This window comes from Astyanax mexicanus, chromosome 12 (assembly GCF_023375975.1).
Source record: "Astyanax mexicanus isolate ESR-SI-001 chromosome 12, AstMex3_surface, whole genome shotgun sequence".
Classification (NCBI taxonomy): domain Eukaryota; kingdom Metazoa; phylum Chordata; class Actinopteri; order Characiformes; family Acestrorhamphidae; genus Astyanax; species Astyanax mexicanus.
This window is the reverse complement of record NC_064419.1, coordinates 28049310-28064376: the sequence shown is the minus strand read 5'-3', so window position 1 is coordinate 28064376 and position 15067 is coordinate 28049310. Positions and strand designations below refer to the sequence as shown.

The 15067-nt window shown below is 39.2% G+C and overlaps 1 protein-coding gene across 2 annotated transcripts in view; it reads left to right on the top strand.

Annotated features, from left to right (window-relative positions):
• Window positions 1-14305, top strand: part of nr6a1a (nuclear receptor subfamily 6, group A, member 1a) — a 133198-nt gene extending 118893 nt beyond the window's left edge. For both annotated transcript variants that reach the window (XM_049485801.1, XM_015600798.3), the window contains 7 exons: window positions 175-230; window positions 1558-1724; window positions 2765-2974; window positions 3160-3414; window positions 5537-5658; window positions 6416-6568; window positions 9229-14305. In XM_049485801.1, the coding sequence (XP_049341758.1) occupies window positions 175-230; window positions 1558-1724; window positions 2765-2974; window positions 3160-3414; window positions 5537-5658; window positions 6416-6568; window positions 9229-9365 (1100 nt within the window). In that variant the 3' untranslated portion in view covers window positions 9366-14305. The remainder of the gene's footprint in view (window positions 1-174; window positions 231-1557; window positions 1725-2764; window positions 2975-3159; window positions 3415-5536; window positions 5659-6415; window positions 6569-9228) is intronic.
• The last annotated feature ends 762 nt before the right edge of the window (window positions 14306-15067 follow it).

Genomic DNA, 15067 nt, shown 5'->3' with positions numbered 1-15067 from the left:
GCACGTTTGGAAAGAATGCCAGCAGCCCCTCCGGCCCTTTGGGTCGTTGCTAGTTCTTAATATCCTCAGCGGTTTGAGAAATAAAGAGTTCACAAATTAGCCTTTAAAAAAAAAGCTGCCCCACTGAATATTTCTATAGTGGCTGTAAATATGTGATGTTTTTGTGTGTTTTAGCAATCAGGGAGGATGGCATGCCAGGAGGAAGGAACAAAAGCATCGGACCTGTTCAGGTAAACACACACACACACACATATTCACAGTATATGCCTCTCTCGCACTATTTTTCTATCTCTTTGATCCATATCTCCTTTTCACACTCACAGATTCGCACAAATTACATGCATTAAAAGTCAGTTTAGCCTGGCTTTGTATCTGCTTAGCGCCCTCCTGCTGTCCTCTTTTCTTTGAGACTTGCTGAAGTTTCTCCATATGACGCTGACCCCCGCTTTTTTCCCACTTATGAATCTCTTCATTTACATTAGTCTCATTGTTTGTGCACGTTTCTGCCACTAGCATGAAATGAAACGAGCTGATTAATCTGATTGCAGATAAAGGCACTTTGAATCATTTGCTCACGCACAAAGGCAAGGGCAGTTTTTGAATTAGAACCCGATGCCCTTGCCACCATCCAAAGACGCTAATTTCATTAGAGAAATGTCTTTTCCCCAAGGCCGGAGATGCGCTGAATACAGCATTTCACCATTCTTTTCATTCACTCTCCATTAACCTCATTATATCTCTGTGTTTGGGTATCTCTCTCTTTTCTTACCTTCCTTACTTTTCTTTCTGCGCATGTGTGTGTATGTGTGTGTGCGCGCACCTGGGGATTGAGATTAAGTGTTGAATTCTTGTACCAAGCAAAACGTTCCTTTTGTGTTCCTTGAAATACCTAATAATGAGGATGTTGGCCTCTACTAATGTGTGCAGTGGTTAGGTTTTCTAAAAGCTTGCCGAATACCAACAGTGTGCAGTGGGAGGAGGAAGGGGGGCAGAATTTGTGTTGCATTTTTTGTGTTTTTTTTTTTTTTTTTATCTTCTCCACCCCCCCTTCCACTACATTAGTCCACATTAGTCTTCCCAAGTGCAGTCATTAAGCTTTAGACTCCATTCAGTTCAATAGAAGCTGTACCGACCGAGCCATAAGCGAAATGCTGATTGGAAAGTGTCGTTATGAAGCTTAAGGTTAGCTTAGCTTTGTTTCCCTCCACAAAGCTTCCGATTAGCACCTGATCCCAGGCTTGCGCAACCCAGGCTGTTTGACCCCTGCCTAATTACCTCCTCATTGTGCCGCTCTGGAAAGCCTTTGGGCCGATTCGTTCCACAAATCGTGAACACCTGAACTATTATGGCGTATGGCTCAAGCTAGCGCTTCAGGGAGAAGATTGAACTGCACAAGGCAGGGGCCCTGGCATGGCCTTGGTTTCTAAATGCTAATTTTCTCGCTCTTTGCATAATGAACAATTGAATATGTTGAGTTTTCAATTAGCAGCTATTAAAAGTTTCTTTCTCTCAATGTGTGGATGTGTGTGTCGTGCCTTTCTCTCGTCCACGCTGTAGATTTCCGATGAGGAGATCGAGCGAATAATGTCTGGGCAGGAGTTTAAGGATGAGGCCAACATGCCGGAGCACACCTGGGGAAACAATGGCGACAGCGATCACAGTTCCCCTGGCAACGGCGTCTCCGATGGCAACCAGCCCTCTCCTGCGTCTACGCTATCCTCAAAGTAAGCTATCGTGAACGTTGTCAACATGGACGTCTCTGCTGCGGGCTTTGAAAACCGTGGGCCTCATTCACCAACAGTCCTCAAGAAGATATTCTTCTTATTATGCCATTTTAAAAGATTCTGACATTTACCATTGTCTCATTTGGGCTTTGTACAGTTTATGAAGAAAATAAGATCAATCGTTATCGCACAGAACAGAGATGTGAACAGAGATGTCATTTGAAAACACTGAACATCTTGAATCTGATGGAGACTTTTTGTAAGGAAAAAAATGAAGACAATTTTTAGAAAAATATTGAATGGTGAACAAAGTCTTACTTTTGCAATAAACCAATCATTTTTTTCGCTACTGTCCTTGAGACATACTCTTCAGTGCACTGTCTAATTATGATGCTGGATATTGTTCAAATTCCAGAGCCAGGGCCACCTGACAACACATCTTGTAATAATTGGTGCTGACCTTTTCGAGTTTGTCTTAAATACACAGTTACACTGTCTAGACTTCCTAAAACAGTCAAAGATTCTCCTTAAGCTCTTATATGTAGCCATTACAATCTGCAGGCCAGGAGGTTTTCCAGGACTAAAGAACATGAAGATGAACACATGGATTCCAAATTGGAATTGGTTTTAGAGTATTTTACTAGTAATTGTTCCCTAGTAATTGTTATACAGTGTAATTCTCATGTTTTGGAGCTTCATAACATTTATTATATGGGGTCAGTACCAACATAATGGAGATCAATATCGTTGTTTCCAAGTGCTGTTCCCAAATAGTAGTTGTTCATAATGCTCTGAAGCATAATTTAAGTACTTTCAAGTAATTCTTCAAGTAATCATTACATATGCATAATCATTGAATGTATTTAGAAAAAACAGTCTATGGCACAGGCTGTCATTAAATACATGTTAACAGTCTTAAGAGGTTTTTGAAGCATCATTTCCAAATATTGGAGTACTTTCTCCACTCTACACCACTTATATCCCTCTTTCTAACACCTTTCCTTTCTTCTCGTCTGTCTGCTACCCCCTCTCCCCTACAGTCGCTCAGTGGAGCTGAATGGCTACACAGCAGCTTTGAGAGAGCAGTACATCGGCAGCGCAGTGGCCCAACACTACCAGTTCCTTCCACACCTGTTTGGATACACAGCACAGCCCCGCAGCCTGTACCCTCAGAGTCATACCCTCATCAGCCAGCTGGTGGCAGCAGAGGAACTGGCCCCACTGGGCACACCCATGCTCATAGAGGACGGGTGAGCTCTTAATAACGGAGATAATTAATGTGTCAAACAAAACAGATTAGTATTGTTTTGAAATGGCTTTTCAATGTTAATAATTCACCAAATTTATATCTCTTCTCTTTTACTGCCCTATGAATCTGTCTGTCTGACTATCTTTTTATCTATCTATCTATTCATCTGTCCATCTGTCTGTCTAGGTATCGGGTGACCCAGGTGGAGCTCTTTGCTCTCCTCTGTCGTCTGGCTGATGAACTGCTCTTCAGGCAGATCTCCTGGATCAAGAAGCTGCCGTTCTTCTGCGAGCTCTCCATCGAGGACTACACGCGTCTGCTGAGCGCCACCTGGCAGGAGCTCATCCTTCTGGCCTGCCTGACCGTCTACAGTGCCCAGATCCTGGGTGACCTGGCCAACGTCACTGATAAATACACACCGTCCGATGATGAGCTGCAGGGGTGAGTCTCTGACAATTAAATACATTTTTTAACAGTTTCTGGGCAGAATAAAAGTAGCATGTTAAGCAGAACAACAGCAGGATTTTCTCCTTGTTAAGCTAAGAACAGAAAGCTGAGGCTGCAGTTGGGCACGGGTTCACCAAAATTGATCAGTCAGAATCCATGTGCCCAATGTTCCTTGTGTCAGTCCAGTCTTGTGGAGGTGGTGAATATTTTAAAAATATCCTGTGTGCCACAGCATGTTTGCGTGAATATTGTTGCTGAGTCCTGGCCAATCTTCAACCAGCTACTTCCAGCAATATAGTGCTTCATCTCACAAGGCAAAAGGCTTTTAAACTGGATGATATATAAATAAGTTTAGCATTTCTCAGGGACCTTCCCAATCAGAAATACACTATTTTGTAATGTGATAAAATTTGGGATACTAATCATGAAAGATTTTCTAAAAAAAAAAAAAAAAAAAACAGAAATCAAAGAAATAATACTAACATATATAAGGAAGTTAAGCTTCACTGGGAGTAATTAGGCCAGGCCATATAATAGTCTCATTGAGTAAACTTTATGTAGAATAGGTCTGAGCATGAAAGACAGCTAAACAAACAGAAGTTCTCTCCTTAAATGGCAGCTCAATGGTGAAGACGCTTATCTGCCCTCATGTCCCATCTCATGACTAATCTACAGCTTTGTTACTGAATTTGTGGTATTTAACGCTTGAGCTACCTTCCTTCTCATGCATTCATGAACACACATTACCGTCCGAATAGATGTAACCATACAGTACACGTGTCTGTGAGTTCAACAGGAGTGTCCACTAAGCTTGAGCTTGATAGCGCCAGTCTAAACAGCGTAATTGGGCTGTTTTCAGTGATCTCTGCTTTAGTAGCGTTTAAATCATTACATTTGGCTCATTCTCCATGGTTCAGATAGCTGCAGGCATCTGTGACCAAGTAGGAAGAGAAGAAAGTATGTGTGTGTGAGAGAGAGGGAGAGAGAGGAAGAATAAGAGAAAGGAAGAGTCAGAGTGTGTAGGCGGGAGTGGGATGAGGACAGACAGACACAGAGAAAGTAAAATAGTGCTGTTGTGTCTTCCTTTGTATGCATTTCTTTTCTTCTCAGATACAAAACGTGCCTTCATTGTGACCACAGTTCTATGATTCTGTGTTAATTAGCATCTGATAGAGTGATCAGTCGACCACCTTATGATCATGAGTGTGACTGTTACAGAGTAAAGATGAGGAAGAATTTGGACCACTTTGCTGGTTTTGGCTTCATGTACTCACTCTTGCGTCACTGTGTGGCTAGTACAGTGTGTGCCAAGGTGAAATACTGGCCACATCTGGAGCAGAACAAGTTTAATTGTGTGTTTGCGAGTGTCTGTGTGAATTAGTCTGGATCAGCAGACTCTTGTCCTGCTCCCTCTTGACCTCCTGTGTGGATTAACTGTGGTGTGGATTAACAGGTGCTCTTTTAAAACGGTGACCTGTTATCTAGTAGAAGAACTTGCAGAACAGTGTGGTTAAAGTTTGGATAGAATAGTTTGGGAAAGAGTCAGATTTATATATTTTTAGCCTAGTTTGATTTTAGTTTGGTGTCTGATGTTCACCTCTTTAATTTTTAACTGAAGCTTCGGGGCTAATGTACATAGCTAACAAGTAACAGAAGCTAATACCACAGTTAGCATGACGTTAACTTAATGCAGGTCTGTTATGTTTGATTATGCTACTACAGTTTGGTTATGCTACACATGGCAGTATCTACACTAATAGAAAAATAAATTGTAGCAAGTGTAAAATATCAAAACAACCATCTTAAAGCCTTAATCACGTTATGTTGTAAATTACAGTTTTTACATGTTTCCAGTTCAGGTTGTGGAAGGAGCACGTAATTTTCTCCTAATATACAGTATTCGCAGAAGTACCAAAAACGTGACTTTATTTCCCCAGTTAAAATGCTTTTCAAAATTTGCCAGCAAAAGGCAGAAAAATAAAATATTACAAAAATAGAAGCTCTTCAGATTCATTAAAGGTTTAAACTGGTATATTGAATAAATATGTTTTATTAATATGGCTACCTTATAATTTGTCTTAAGCTGTTGTTAAATATGTTGTGTATGTGTGTGCAGGTTCAGTGAGGATGGTATGGAGGTGATGGAGAAGCTGATCTATCTGTTCCGCAAGTTCCACCAGTTGAAGGTCAGCAATGAGGAGTATGCCTGCATGAAGGCCATCAACTTCCTGAACCAAGGTAACATACATACTCAACCTTAGCACAGCAGAATTTGTGATTTTATCATTTTATCATCTGTTCTGTACTAGTATACCAGTGTTTCTCTGGTCTGCACTTACCATATAGGTATTATTAGGGTTAAAATGCTTTGATGTGTTGTGATCTATCGATCTGAAAATGCAATATAATGAAATGTCATAACACTATTCATAGTAATGCAGTAGTTCACAGTAGTGAAATTGTAAAAGGCACTTTAAAATTAAACATTCAGTTCTTTTCAGTATAGGTTAATACAGTTGTCTATGTCTGTCACATTTTTGTGTTCGGCTTTTTATAAAATTGGGAGGTTAAATGAAATTTTTACGACCTAATCTAATTATGCAGAGGTCAGAAATTTTCACCCATGCTTATTAATGTTATATTAATGTCCCTGCCCCTGTTCTTCTGAGATGTCACCCAAGTTCATCTTTTTAATACTTAGTTCATTTAGTGCAGGAAACAGGTTGTTCTGTATCCCTCAAGGCCGAAGTGCTAGAATCTCTTTTTCCACTAAGAAAATTCAGAAAATGCGAGGGCTAATAAGAATATGTCTGTCCAAGCAATGCTTTAGGCATTCATTTGAGACTCAAGAGTTTTTAATGCCACGCTGTAACGTTGTGCATTTTTAACGCTTAGTTAGTAAGAGGGGTATGAGTTATATGGTTTGGGTTCTTTGTCGACAGCAGCAGCCCTCACTGACTCGGTCGGTCTCTTTCTCTCTCTGTCCCTCTTCTAGATATCCGAGGTTTGACGAATGTGTCCCAGTTGGAGCAGCTGAACAAGCGGTACTGGTATGTGTGCCAGGACTACACTGAGTACAAATACCCTCACCAGCCCAAACGCTTCCCCGAGATCATGATGTGTCTCCCAGAGATTCGCTGCATCGCAGGTAAGACGAGGTCATGTTTTGTGGATGAAAATATTGGATGTCGTGGGACAGGAAGTAGTATTAGGGTCCACGACTTTTGCCATGTCCCAATATGAATAAATAATTCTGTGCTGGCCTGCAGAATATGCTGGTGGGTCCTCCTGCATTAAATGTGGATGTATTTCTGGCATTTTCCAATTTCCAATTTTCCAATTGACAGACGTACAGTTATAGCTTAGCCTGGGTGATTAATAATTTTTTTATTTTTTTATTTTTTATAAATCTCGATATTATTCAAATATATGAGTGGATCTCAATTCTCCAAAAGCTTTAGACTTTTAAATTAATGCACAAACCTTTAATATTAAACATGGTGCAATATTAAACATGGTTCTTGTATTTAAGTTAAAGAAAAGTGTAATGAAAATCACTGGCACATAAGAGTTCTTTACAGGTTTCTGATCTAAACAGAACCAGTTGCTGGTTACAATCATAACCACACACTTTGCCGTCCGCTGTGGGTGGTAATGCCTTCTATAACGTGTATAAGGTACACATGTAAAACTGTGTACTGAGGATTGTTAAACTACTTCAGAAATGGAACGTCTGCCACGTCTATCTGGCACCCACTAATAGGCGTACATCGAACTTTACTAATTCAAAATCTAAGTAAAAGCAATTATGACAGTGTGATCAAACAACAGAGGACAACACTGCTATATATCGGTTGGGGCTAAAGCACAAAACAAAATTATTCATTATCCATAAAGTCAAAGTTATCTTTAAATGTAAACTAATATTTAAAAATCTATGCTTTATTTTTGAAAATTGATAAGTGTTGCAAAATAAAATATTGCGATACATCTATATTATCTTACATCCTTGGAAACACCGAACAGCACAGCATCCTGAAACATGATTGGGTTGTGTTGGGCTAGGAAAAGTGAGTTACCTTGAATTTACAATGATAGCTCAAGCAAATAGGTAACTCATAATGAACACATTAGTGTCTCAGTCAACCAAGGACAACCTTATCTGTAGGCATATAAGTGCAGTTAATAAAACCTAAAGACTTCTGGAAGGCTACGAAGTCAGTCCTTTATTCATCTTTATAGGCTGCAGTATTTCTGCAGGGTATAGTAGGCTTGGCGTTCTAAAGAAAGCATCAATAACGTAAAAAAGGCATAGATGTAGTATTGAACTGTACAGTTCTCTAATGTGTTGGGAGATAATTTCATGTCATTTTTTAAGAGAACTTTACTTCTGTAGGAAACTTCATTACAGGGTTTGAGGACACTTTTATTTCATCTTTCTTATCACAAGAGTTTGAATAATACAGTGTTACAAATGTTTTGTTAAACTTTTTACTGTATAAGTTTACAGAGCTCCTAAAGGGAAATGGTGTATTTTTTGTATGTAAAAAAGTGAGCACCATAGTAGTGATGAGCACCGAATAGTAAGTAGTAAGCACCCCAGCAAGTAGTTTCTTGGCTAATGCTAGCTAGCTAGACAGAAAACCTGTTGCAAACAGGTAATAATGGTAGCTATCAAGCTATAGTTTAACTGACAGACAACTTCAACAATTTACAATAACTTGTCTTTTTGAGTAGATGTTCCACAGTGAAGTAAAATTTGTTAGCTAGCTAGGTTAGCTAACGTTAACTGCTTTATTTTAGTGTGAAATATTTTAGCTACGTTAGCTAACGTTAACTACTTTATTTCATTGTGGAATGTTTTAGCCTTAGCTAGGTAGCCCAGAGCTAACAATAGCCAGCTAACTAGTTACGTAGCTAGCTCTTATTATAAGTAGACAAGGCAGGAGGTATCGTTTTGTAGAAAAAGCTTTTGGGCACACACACACGCACGCACGCACGCACGCACACACACACACACACACACAGCGGCTACTTTCACCCAAGCTGTACAGAGAGCAATGCAAGCCTTCTAAGCTAAGCTAACTTAGCTAGCATTAGGTTAGCTAGGTAAAAAGCTAGCAGCTTTCATTAGATCACAAATAGCTAGCTAAATAAATATGATTTTTATAACTATCTAAACACATAACCTTACCTTATCATCTTTAATTTGCATTAATTCTTCTTGTCCTATCTGTTGTGACTTCAAAAATTCATAAACCCCCCCTTCTATAATGAATACTGTCATTTAGAGCATTTATTAGCAGAAAATGAGAAATGGCTGAAATAACAAAAAAGATGCAGAGCTTCCAGACCTCAAATAATGCAAAGAAAACCAGTTCATATTCATAAAGTTTTAAGAGTTCAGAAATCAAAATTTGGTGGAATAACCCTTTTTTTAATTACATTTTTAATGCATCTTGTCATGTTCTCCTCCACCAGTCTTTTGGATAGAACACTGCTTTTGGATAACTTTATGGCACTCCTGGTGCAAAAATTCAAGCAGTTCAGCTTGGTTTGATGGCTTGTGATCATCCGTCTTCCTTTTGATTATATTCCAGAGGATTTCAATTTAGTAAAATTAAAGAAACTTATCATGTTTAAGGGGTCTTTTATTTTTTTTCCAAAGCTGAATGTTGCTCACCACCTTTTTTTACGTAAAAAAAAAAAAAACATTCACTGTGTCTCTTTACGGGCTCTGTATAAGTATGATATTAAATACAAAAGGTAGCTGGCAGCTCCTAACTCTTCTCTCCTTTCTTGTCACAGGGAAGTTGGTCAACGTCCCTTTAGAGCAGCTCCCCCTGCTGTTCAAGGCAGTCCTGCACTCCTGTAAGACCAGCCTGAACAATTACAGGACAAGCTCCTCCCCCTGTGTGACGAAGGGTACCGCCCCTGCCAACTAAGCCCGCCCCCCTCTGACCTAAGAAGCGACCCTTCTCACCTACAATTGCACGGGGGGCGGGGTGCTGGAGGTGTTGCTATTGGGGGCGGGACTTCTGGTACCCCTGCCCCCTCATTGAATGTGACTAGCAGCTATTTTATACTTCTTTTTTCCTCTCTATCTCTCTCTCTATTTATTACCAGACAGAGCTGAATGTATACTAATCCACACTGTGCCCGTTCCAATCCTGTTTGTACGGGAAATGCACAAAATCCGCGGCAGAGTTTTCTGCTCGCTAGTCCGAGTGCAGGATGTGTTCGTGACGCCACTGCTAGGATTAGAGTTACAGTTGTTACAGTTTTATTTTGTTGTTTTGTTTGTTTTCTGATGGGGACGTAGACATGTGGGATGAAGTGTGTTTGTATAGACTACCTCAATGAGACCAATCCCTCTCTCTCCAGATGACGTAGGTGGGCTGATTTGTGTGTGCTGCACATAACACACCCTTGTACTGTAAAGCCTGCAGGAGAGAGACGGATGGTCAGTAGTCATCAAGACCCTTTGTCATCAGTAAGACGGGGGGGTTAAGTACATCCCATAATCGTAGACTGGGGATGGAAGACTTTACTGGAGAGCTGCATACAGTTTATCTGTTAGCGTGTTTCTTTTGATGTTGTGCTTTTTTTTTTTTTTTTTACACAGTGTTATGTAAAGGTGGTGGGGAGTAAGTGAACCGTTCCACAAGTGGTGGTAGAACAAATCCAGAACCATAGGCATACTACTAAGGGGAAAGAGAGAAAGGACAGCAGCTTCTGTCACAGCAACACTGAACCTGAGCTCACAACAGCAACCATGCAACTGCTCACTATACAGAGACCTAGAATAGCTCATTCTGCTGAGATCTTCAACAGCTGATTCTGTAGCTGTCCTGAACTGATCATTATGAAGGATTTTAGAATATTTAGACAGCTCTAGAACAGCAGTTTGGGTTTTCTAGAACACTTGCAAATGTCGCATTTTAGAATAGCTAATGCTGAGGTCTTAAATATAGTACATTTTTACAAGTTCTGGAGGCTCTTATAGTGCAGAGCATTAAAGCAACACATTGTGCTGAGTTCTAACATAGCCTGTTACATAAACCTTATGTGTAAGTATGTTCTCAATGGCTTTTCCAGGCCTTTTGAGACTATTACTAATGCTGACTTATCAACAGGGCATTCTGTTGGCAAGTAAAAAGTGGTGAAGATGTTCAGCAGTTGAATTGGTGGTGACGTGTTATGGTGCTGTGTGTGCCCCTCTCTCACAAGCTCCTCACCTTCAACTGGACTGATCTTTTTAAAACAGGGTAAATCTACCGATTTATAGACTTCTCTCAACATAGGTTGATCTCAGGTATCACAACAATGATGCTAGTTTTGTAGTTTGTAGGTTCTGGACATTGTAGGTCCTTTTTAGATTGTGTTTTTTTTTGTTTTTGTTTTTTGTCTTATTATTCAGGAAAGAGGGGAGTGTTGTTTTTTGAAGGGTGTTTATGAAATTAAATGATCAAATGCAAAAAAAAAAAAAAAAAATTACCACTAACCCAATAAAAAAGAAAGTAACGTGGCCATGACACATTTAGTCTGGCTTTAATGGGGGACTACCCCGGCCGGCCTTGGGAATGCATGAGGTATTTTGTTGCTGTTGTCGAGGCACCGTCGGTCACGCTCCCTCTCAACTCTCAGTTCAAACATTCCAAAAAATCATTAGATTTTGCGTCGAGTGATGTTTACATATTTTTGCACCAGACAATGACAAGCGGCGGGCCATGCCAAAGATGCGTGTTCGCTTGGTAATGCCCCCCACTCCCCGTCCCCCACCCCAAGGCCTCTCGAGTGCAGCTAAAATCAGAGCGGTAACACGTGGAGACAAGTTAGGATTTTGGCTTTTGGTGTTTGTAGCATCATAAGCGCAGGTGACAGGAGTATTCAGCCAGAAAATCTGATGTAGAGTTTTTTTCCGTTTTTGCTTGAATGTAGAAAGCAGATCAGCTAAGACGCGTTTGGAGTCTGCAGCTTTTGCTTCGTTTTGTGTCTTTATTTTTGCGCTGGGCTGGAGCTACAAGGCTAATGTGGCTAACAGTAATAGAAGCTTTTGCCAATGTCAGTTTTGTTGTTAATATTATAACACACTCACCTCAAACATAACAAATAGGACACAAATATGGGTAACACTTTTAAAAATGCTGCTACTGTTTTTATTCTGTTACTGAGTTTATTAGCTGGCTTAGCCTTGAGCTCCTTAAGCTCTTTCGTAAGAATAAATAGATGCAGCAAACAGCAAATGAATGTTCTTCACGTTTTGGCTGATGAGCTTTGAGGGGTTTAAGCATTTGAAGTAAAGGAAATATTGTATTGATTGGATTTTTTTGCCGAAGTGTTTCCTAGAATATATTTTTATTTTTGCTGATCAGAGTCTATTGATTGTACCATGTTTTGATGTACCAAGACCAAATGCTACCATTGTTTCCATCCACCACATCATGTGTCCTTAAGTGTGTTTAGGAGCTGCCTGAATTGCAGTTTCTGTCAACTCTTTTTCATCCCGTCTTAAGCGTTTTGCCTCCATTTGTTGTTTTTGTCATACCTTATTCCATGTTTACTCTCATAACTATTGTTAATGTTCCTTTATTTTTTATTTTTTGTATTTCGCTACGGAGTGAAGGCCTCTCTCACTGTTTGTCAGAGCTCGTTGTATTTTGGCTTTTTTTTTTTGTGAGGCGTCTCTCACAAGCCACACTGGACCCGTCCTAAAACTGGGCTTCACTCATTCAGGTTGAGTTGTTGCGCTTGTTAGAGCTTGTAAGGCTCTCACTTGTGGCATGCTACTTCATCTGTAGCAAGAAAACACAAAACCAAGATGTTTCTGATCAAAAACATTTCCAGTCATGGCCATTTATCCTAAGCCTGTTTTGCGTTTCAGTGTAGTTCCACTGCATTTTTTCACCTATTATACACTCCAACGTTTGCGTTCCTCTTTAAGAGAGAGTGTTTCTCTAAGCACTCCATAGGTCTAACCAGAGGGCTATTGTGTGGAAATGTCCAGGCATCCACAGTGGAGGTTTATCAGGACGTTCTCTGTGGAGATATTTTCCAAAGCTCAGGGATTTTTTTCATAATTTTCTTTTGTCAATCAGAGACGCTTCACAAAGACCCCAATCATGCTCGGCCGCGACCTTTCCTGACCTCTCGGTCTCCACCGATTAAAGATGGTGCTCTCGTAGACTGCGGCAGGAGAATGAAAAGGTGGACGAGGGCGTCCACGGTGGAAAGGCAGCTTTGAAACTTCACGCAAACATATGGTCTCGCTACATTGAAATCAGTTCTTCCATTTGCAGATGCCACTTCTTCGAAAGCCTTCACCTTCAGCTTAAACACTTCTGAATGATATGTATGATTCACAGACTTCACTGAGCTTGAAGCTGTGTTATCTGACCTCAAAAATCTCTCTGATTAGAGGGTCTTACACACATACACACACACACACATATACATAAATAAATACACAGTGGCATGCACGGGTTTGGGCACGCCTGCTCAAAAGATCTGTTGCTGTGAATAGTTAAGACATGATTTATTTCATTTAAAAAGTTAAAGATGGCATTCACTTTATGTATACTTTATTACTTTAAGCAAGATTGCGTTTTGATTGCATCTTTTATTGTTTTAAATTACAAAAAAAAGGCGACGATGCATGATCCATCCACCCCCATGCTGAACAGTTTAACAGAGCTTTTGACCAGGTTTGCCCAAACCTTTGCAGTGCACTATGTACAGATATCCTCCCAAAACTGCATTTGTATTTTTTGTACTGTTTTTTGTTTTTCCTTCTTTTGTGTTTTCTACATTGAAACTACCTCTTTTTTGTCACCATGTTGCGTGCTTTCATTACGAAAAAGTATTACTCTTTATTTATTGGTTTCATAGCGCCGGTCACCCTCTTTTTTTTTGCTCAGTAGCTTCAGTCAGGTGTTCGGCAGGTGCGCCGGTACACAGTGGCTGCCGCTGATCACCTGACATGGTTTCCATCCACTGAACATCATTAGCTGCTGCAGGCAATACTGGCATTTTAGACATTTTATGGCTCCATTCTGTCCGTTCTGTGTATCGAGGAAGATTGTATTTTTCTCAGTGCAATGTTTCTTTAAATGACCAGTATTATATTTGTTGTTGTAAACACTTTTTTTTTGTGTGTGTGAATTATTTTCATTAAGAATGTAATTCTTGTCATGACTGACACTGTTTTGGCGATCGCTGTTTACAGACGTTTGTTTTTCTTTGTTGTTGTTTACCCACTAATCATTGTAATGCTGTGACACTTTTCAGCCAATCAGTTTTCTTTCGCTTAATTGTTACGGGTATGAACTGATTGGTCTTTCTGAGACTATCAAAAAAAAGTGCTGTCAGTTTTACACAGAGACTTAATAGCTTGTGGAGTTTATTCTCTTTTTAAATTCTCTTTGACTTGAAGGGAAACTCTAATGAGACACGATGGTGAATGTCGGGCTTTAAACCAAACCAAATGGAGCCAGATGAGGAGATTCATTAACATAGCTGGTATCTCAGGGAACGGACGCACTCTAGATTTTTTTTTTTTAATTCACACACACACCATTACTGATAAAATTATTAAGAGTGTTTGTTGCCCCAAACCGATCATACTCATATAAAAAAACTAAAAGGTCAACCAAAATCAAACCTGGCATGACCTTTCAGTTCATGATTTTACTCAGTTTGTGTATTATTTGTAGGAGTGCCGTCCGAAGTGCTTTTCCAAAGCTATGTTTCTGTCCTCTCTTTCGTCTGCTCTTCTTACTTTAACTACCTGTGGAAAAATAATGTGACCCATACGTGTTATGAAAGCATGTTTAGAATGTTTTAGAACTTGAAACCAAATAAATGTGAATCTTATGCAACTGTGAAACGTCTGACTTGTCATTTTTGTTTTTGAAAATATACATCAGTCCCAAATGGATCTTTTAGCAGTATCAAGTTTTAATGTTTTAATAGATTTGAAATGATAACAGTAAGATTTAAAGGTATCTGAGTGACTTGTGAAATCCACCCACTTTGCCTGGTGAAAAAGTTTTTTTAAAGATATTTTATTTTACTTTTATTCACAAAATGTTTTGAATTTTAATTTGAATAGAAATCTTGTTAGTTGTCCTCCTTTTTGACATAATTTAACAGCTTTAGCTGCCATTTCCACCTTTCAATTAAATTTAACATGATCAGATAACAAGTACAGAAGTACATTACTTTTGTCAGCACAGAATTAAGAAGTAGCATTCTCCTCCCAAGCGTGAAGCCAAATTACCATATTTAAGAAGTCATCAGTCTTTATACAAATACGATTTGTATATTGATATTCAGTATAAAATTTGTATAAAACATCACACTAAGATTTTTTTTTTTCGTATTGGTTTAATGATTATATGCTAACATTTTGACTATAAAGTCAGTTGTTATTTTAAAGTAAATTCAACTTCATTAAAAAAACTTAAAGAAATAACTGAATAATATCATTACCACATGAAAGAGTATATTGTGAGATGTATTAAAACTATAAACATATTGTGAATTTGGAACAATATTTACTTTTATTTTTTTGGTCCCTTAAAACGTGTCCCACATATTCATCACCACTGTCAGATATTAACCTGTTCATATTTTTGGACACTGCTAC